A 7,128-nucleotide genomic window follows, 5' to 3' on the forward strand; every position below is an offset into this window, starting at 1 on the left:
TTTTTTTTTTTTTAGGGACCCTTACCCTGTTCTTAACAAATCCCTTTCAATGGTTAAACCAAATAAATGAAAGGTAACAACTAAATAATTCATTTTCCCCTCTTATTTGTTTATTTCCTTTTCACTTTATTTCCATTTTTTTAAAATAAACGTCTCCTTAATATTGATATACTCCCTTTGTTTCATAATAATCGACACAATTAAATTGGACACACATAATATAACAATGTATGAGTTGAAGTTTGAAATAATAACGACCTGTTCTCTTACATTGAAATTCAGTTCAGATCAGTTCAGTTCAGCCCAGTTTGGATCCTAATTTCCTTTTCATATAAAATGTTCTATTCAGTTCAGGTGAGTTCAGTCAATAAAAACATGTCCTAAATAAGAATGTCGCTAACATTACCCTTCTGTTAAAACAAACTAAGTTTTCATAGGAGAATGAATTTTACTTGAGACGTACAAACCAAAAACCCTCTTGAAAACCCCAAAAGAAAAACAGTATTTATCCTTTTAGACCCCTACTAGGGAACTAGACTACTTTATGTCGTTTACAGTGAACACCACGCGTCCACGCCTTCCCACGGTGTAGCCTTTAATCCACGACAACAATTAATTACACTACACTACTTAATTACCTCTTCTGTCTTCTCCCTTATAAACCTCTGTTCCTCTTTGAAATCATCGCTTCCTTGAATACATTCAAAATGAACAATACTCTTCCAAACCATCTCATTTTCGAAAAAATCCTTCCAAAACTCCCAGTAAAATCCTTACTCCGCTTCAAATCCGTTTCCAAATCATGGCTTTCCACCATTTCCTCCCTTGAATTCGCCAAATCCCACCTCCAACTCTCCTCTTCACCCCCTAAATTTATCTTACTTGCTGGGCTTGATTGTGAATCGGAAGATGATGAAACACAAAGAGAGTTTTACTTGCTAGATTATGATAACAACGACAATTACGAGCTTAAACCTTTCGTGGAATTGGAATTTGAAGATGGGTGTGATACTCCAGTCAAATCCTTCTATATTGTGGGCTCTTGTAATGGCCTTGTGTGTTTGCTCGTACAACAACGCAACAGTGAGGCCTACTTCATAGGTAACCCGGCTACTCGCCGCTATCAGAAAATCAGGATTCCTAAAGGTGCAGAAGCGGGTTCACGATCTGGGTGTGTGTTCTATTATGAATCATCAACAGATGATTATAAACTTTTTGGTGCGTTTTCTTTTGGTAGGTATGAAAGATTTTATGTCTTTTCTCTTAAGGCTGGTATTTGGACAAGAATTAATAAGTTAAACAAGCGAATTGAGTCAAATGACCTTGAAGATGTAGCTTTGATTGATGGTACTGTTTACGTGTCTGCTGGAGTGGAATATCCTATGTTTGGGTTTGATTTGAGTACTGAACAGATTAAGGAATTTCCGTGGATCAATTGGGTGAATAATTATAGAATTGTGAGGTTTTCGGAGTTGAGAGGGTGCTTGTTGTTGCTTTGTAGTACTGTTAATTTTGAAGTAGATGATGTTTGGATGTTGAAGGATCCCAGTGATGTTACTTCTTTGGAGATATTGTTTTCTGTCAATCATAGTAATGTGGAGTACTATGGTTTCTCTGAGAATGGCAAGTGTTTGCTACACACTGAGGGAAAAATTAGGGTATTCGATCCGATTCGGGAGACTCCAGAGATGACTCAACTCACTCAAGGGGGTATTGCTTTCGATAATGGTGACAGCATTTTTCAATCAAAAAGTTATATTGAAAGCTTAATTTCGCCTTTCTAAAGCCAAGATAATTGAAGGTATTACTCTTGTTGCTATTTCTATTGGCCTTTTATAGTGTGCTTAGTTGCTTATGTATGACTTTCCTTTGCTTGATTGTTGGTTCAATCTTCCATCAGCTCATTTATATGAACATGTACATTCAAGTGCCCTTCTTTTTTACTTCTAATTCTGAAAAATCTTGTCAACCTCCAATTCTAGTCTTTATTCTAACATACAATATAGATGTAGGAGCTAGCCTTGTGTTTATTGAGCAGTAGTTTTATATTCAAGTTTTGTTGTTTAAAGATTTGGTAAGGTGAATTTAACTTATGCTCTATGTCAAGGTAGGTAACACACAAAGCTTGTTATATAGTTAAGTTAATTCTATCTCCATAGAGATGTTTTCATGTGCTAACTTTTTTTGCAAAATTTTAGTTGCTTCTCTTAGTCTGTAAGCTAAACCAATTAGCTCAGTCTTCTAGGAAATTTTTAGGTGATATGGAACAAAAGTTATATGGGTGCTTTGGTAATGAATATAGATCAATCTTGATGTATCTTAACTCTTGATTCTTTAGCTATGTGACAAGGGAGGGGGTGACTCTTGACTTGTTCAAAATTACTTCATTTACCAAAACCTTATAGGGGGATGAGACCTTTAAATTTTCCCTTGTTTAAGATTAGAGAACTATTCAGATCTCATTGTGTGTGATACATGTAGCCATGCAGGCTATCTTCTTTTGGGGAAAGAAAGCTTCTGTTTTTTTTTTTCCTGCTTAAGATTAAAGAACCAGTCAATTTTATTCTATGATACAGGGGCTATAATCGCTATACACATCACTTATAAGCAGCAATATAGAAACTCAAATTTTGTTTTTGTGAAAACTTGCATAGTTGCATGCATAAATAGATTTGCAAAATCAGTCAAACTTAGCTTACATTGTAGCAGCTATGAGGAATTGAAGAGATCGCCATTCATGCTAAACAGCTTGTTTGACTTGATTTCTTTGTGCCTTGCAGCTATGAGGAATTGAGAAGATCGCCGGTCATGCAAAACCACCTGTCTGGCTTGGTTTCTCTGTGTTTGACAATGAAAATGAAGAGAATGGGCAGAGTAGAGTATTTCAGCTTGTGTGTTTTATGTAGCCATTATAAGAATAATTAGCTTGGCTAATATTAGGAGTCGTACTAGATTCTAAGTTCTAATGAAGTTGCCCTGTTGGGTGTTAATTTCTTGCAAACTAGTATCTTTAATATATTAGCCTTGTGTTCCTTTTGTGTGTTTTTTCCTTGCAAACAAGTATCTGTGATATATTATCCATGTGTGTTTGTATAAAATTATGCTTCTTGTTCATCTGCATACGGTCTGAATTTCATTTCTTTTTGTGCTATGTTAAATTGTTAGGACTATTGTGGAGAATTCTCTCTTTTTGTGCTATGTTATAATTTTCTATGATCTTTTGTCTTTAATGCGTTGGTATTTTAAAGGCGTGAATGTATATTGACTACCCAGTGAAAATATCCTATTCAAGGGATGTGTGCTTCATTGTCCGATTATGTTACTCGGACTCTTCATTTTACCTCACGTACTCGTGTCAGACTCTCGAAATTCGGATATGGGTATGACACCTAGATACTGTATTTTTAGTTTAAAATCATGAAACTTTCACAAAATAGCCTAGTCGGACGCTTGGACATGTACACATGTTGAACATGGGTACCGGAGTCCTAGTAACATAGCTACCCGATGCCCCTTTTACCACAAATGAGAGATAAAAATATTGTAGCAACTTGCAACTATTGCCCTTCGGGTTGGATTTTTGGGTCAAATATGGTACACTAAGTCGGCATGGGTTGGGTTGGGTTTTTTTTTTTTTGGAAAATAAGATTTTATTACCAAAGAGAGAAAGTTACAACTTACAAGAGCTAAGTTATAACTACCACCAGAATACCACAAGACCTGTATAACAGGCCAACCCCCAAAAATCAGTTCTAGATCCTATCCTAACCACCTTCTAGGAAGGGTTCTAGGAAGGGCCTAGAACAAACTGGACTCAGATTTCCAGCCACCTTCTAGGAAGGGTTCTGGAAACAAGGATCAGACAACAACACTAGCAGCAAACTACAAGGCAAACAACCCAAAAACCACCAAAACAACAAAAGCCTAAACATACAAAGGTTTTCTATTAGAGACAAGGCATCTACAAGCAAACTACAAGCTTGAAACCTCTGCCAAACCCAGAACAGCAGCACCTAGCAAGCACCAAACCAGCTGCCACCCAGAGCCAGCAAACAGCAACAAGAGCAGAACCAACAGAAGAGCAAAACCAGCTGCCACTCTAGCCAAAAAATCAAACCAGCAGCAGCAAATAAACTGCACCACCTGCCAAAACAGCAGCAACCAAAACCAAAACAGCAGCTCTAGCAGAAACCATAACAGCAACCGCAAACAACTGCAACAGCAACAAAACCAACACAACACTGCAGCAGCATACACAAACAGCGCACACAGTACAAAAACAGCAACAGGACCAGGTTGGGTTGGGTTTTGTTTTGGCCATGATGATTGGATTGAGATTTCGGGTCAATTTGTGATAGGATCATTTTGGATCGAGTTAAAAATGGGTAAACTTTTCCAAAAAAAAAAAAAGGGTGAACCTTTTAAAATTAAAGCATTTGGCACATTAGATTTGAATCATTTGATACATGTAATTGTGTAAAGGAATATTCAAAATAAGTAATTTATAAACTTAATATATTACAAAAAAAAAAAGGTAAATCTATTAATTAATATTAAAACATAATATGCTTGACATCATTTTTAACACATGTCAAACTATCATTTTTTTTTTTTTTGGTTTTCGTTATTCTACTTACCGTATTTATAAAAAGCATGTTGTATACAACCTCCGGTCCAAATTACTCTCAACTTTGGAATATTTTACATCTCACAAATAATACCCTGAAATTGCGAGTAATTTGGACCGGAGGTAGTAGTTATTTTTGGGAAAAATATACGTCGTTAATGTAATATAATGTATATTACTATCAAATATTTTTTAACACAAATAATCAACAATACTTTTTCAATTTAATTTTACTGTAGTAATTTTGGCCTTATTATTTCATATTTTTGTATACACATTGCATTTGTAAATTTCATATAAATCGCCTTATTTTTTTATATTATATCACAAATTAATTATAAAAATAATTATTACTATCGTGCGATGCACGGACACTAATCTAGTAAATAAATAAAATGGAGTGTTAAGTTTGGGTCAATTAGTTTGGGTTGAAATAAGTTCAGGACAATTAATTTGAGTTAATTTCAGTTTGGGTCATTTTGAATAAAGGGTAATATTAATTTGGGCTTTGATTTGAGTTTTAATCGAGTTTGGTCAAAAGTGGTTCACCTCCACTTTCGGTCTGATGGTTAAACTCTATACTTTTTTCACCCACATGCCGTACCACCGTCTCCCGCCTCTCCGGCCGCCACTTGAAATCATCAGTTACTCCCAATTTCCATTTTCATCATAAGATTTCCATTTTCATCATAAGAGAGAGAAAATGAGCACTATTGAAAAAACTCTTCCTAAACATCTAATATTACAAGAAATCCTTCCAAGACTCCCAGTAAAATCCTTAATTCGCTTCAAATCTGTTTCCAAATCTTGGCTTTCCACAATCATATCCCCTAAATTCACTAAAACCCATCTCAAAATCTCCTCATTTCGCCCTCACTTCCTCGTCCATGCTACGCTTCATCGTGCATCAGATGATGAAATCTACTTGCTACAGTATGATCATATGAATTGCAATGTAAGAAATTTCATTGAATTGGAATTTGCTAATGGTTATGATCTCCCAATTGAAGTTAACTACATTGTGGGTTCTTGTAATGGCCTTGTTTGCTTACTCGGAAACGAACACCGCTCTCGCGAGGTCTTCTATGTGTGTAACCCGGCGACTCGCCGCCTTCGAAAAATCAAGAAACCTGGTGGTGTAGGTCGGGCTGATCGGTCCGGGTGTGTGTTTTGCTATGAATCATCAACAGATGATTATATAATTTTCGGTGCCTTCTCGTCACGTCATGATGATTTTGTTCATTTCTATGTGTTTTCTTTGAGTGCTGGAAATTGGAGAAGAAGAGAACAATAAAAACAATCAGGTAATCGATTACGAATTGAAATTAATCAAATTAGCTTTCACAAATTCAATCGATATTAAAACAATTATTTTATCCACAAATTCATCTCAAAATCAAAAAATAAATTAATAATGATCATAATGAGTCATAATAACAAACCTGGATTGATATCTTTGGGAATGTAAAATTGTTCCATCACGTTAAATGCAGAAATTTAATGGAAAAAAAACGGAGGAGAGAGAAAATAAGAATTTGAAAAAAAATGAAGCAAATTCAATAAAGAAATAAAAAGAGATTAGATTAAAAGAGAGAGTTTTTATATAAAAAAGGAAACAAAATTTTGTAAAGATGATGGAAAGAAGAAGAAGAGAATGAAGTTGTGTTTCATTATATAAGGTTGTGTTTTAATAGAGGTCTAGGAAACAAAATTTTGTAAAGATGGTGGGAAGAAGAAGAAGAGAATGAAGTTGTGTTTCATTATATAAGGTTGTGTTTTAATAGAGATCTAGGTATTTTAGATGGACTAGGGTCCATAAAAGAATTTGTACTTTCCTAGCTCACACTTATTTTTATTTCAAGGCCAAACATTAATTTTACGGCTATTTCACCAAATGCCACTGAGCAATTTAAAAATTCACCAAATACCATCGGACTTTTCGGAATTCACCAAATGTCACCCAGTTTTTAAAAAATTCACCCGGTCCCATTAATGTCCAACGATCGTTAACTCCGTTAGTAATTAAGGGTTAATCATGACACGTGTCATGATATAATTGGACTATTTATCTTAATTCATAAAAATTTAAAAAAATACAAAAAAAGTTAAAAAAATACAAAAAAAAAACAAAATAAAAAAAAACCCCAAAATTTTCCCAACCACCCCCACCACCGCCAAACCCTAGCCCCTCCCCTCATCTCACCGAAAAACGGTCGGTCACCACCGGAACCACCAACAATCGACCGGCCGACCCTGTAACTCCCCACCTGACCCACCGCCGACCCCCAAAACCACCCTCACAAACTGCCCCGACCCCATAAAACCGCAAACACCCACCCCAAAAACCACCCACACAGCCGCCCCGACCCTAATAACCACCAGTAAAAAGCTCCTCCTCCCTTCTCCCACCGTCGAAACGACCGATTTTGAGGGTGGGGAAAGGGAGGAGGGGCTTTTTACAGGTGGTTTTGGGGTCGGGGCGGATGTGTGGGTGGTTTTTG

The 7,128-nt window shown here is 36.0% G+C and overlaps 2 protein-coding genes across 2 annotated transcripts; both read left to right on the forward strand.

Annotated features, from left to right (window-relative positions):
- The first annotated feature begins 525 nt into the window (after positions 1-525).
- Positions 526-3,030, forward strand: LOC110703149 (F-box/kelch-repeat protein At3g23880-like). The gene is made up of 2 exons (XM_021880893.1): positions 526-1,801; positions 2,781-3,030. Exon 1 carries the CDS (start codon positions 708-710, stop codon positions 1,782-1,784), a length of 1,077 nt encoding a protein of 358 aa, XP_021736585.1. The 5' UTR covers positions 526-707; the 3' UTR covers positions 1,785-1,801; positions 2,781-3,030.
- A 2,300-nt stretch (positions 3,031-5,330) lies between these two features.
- On the forward strand, positions 5,331-5,921 carry LOC110703065 (putative F-box protein At3g52320). Its single transcript, XM_021880825.1, has one exon. It carries the CDS (start codon positions 5,331-5,333, stop codon positions 5,919-5,921), a length of 591 nt encoding a protein of 196 aa, XP_021736517.1.
- Positions 5,922-7,128: the final 1,207 nt, after the last annotated feature.

This window comes from Chenopodium quinoa, unplaced genomic scaffold (genome assembly GCF_001683475.1).
Source record: "Chenopodium quinoa cultivar QQ74 unplaced genomic scaffold, ASM168347v1, whole genome shotgun sequence".
Lineage (NCBI taxonomy): Eukaryota > Viridiplantae > Streptophyta > Magnoliopsida > Caryophyllales > Amaranthaceae > Chenopodium > Chenopodium quinoa.

Coding starts and splice junctions, on each gene's coding strand:
- LOC110703149 (XM_021880893.1), top strand. CDS start 708: ATGAACAATACTCTTCCAAACCATCTCATTTTCGAAAAAATCCTTCCA.
- LOC110703065 (XM_021880825.1), top strand. CDS start 5,331: ATGAGCACTATTGAAAAAACTCTTCCTAAACATCTAATATTACAAGAA.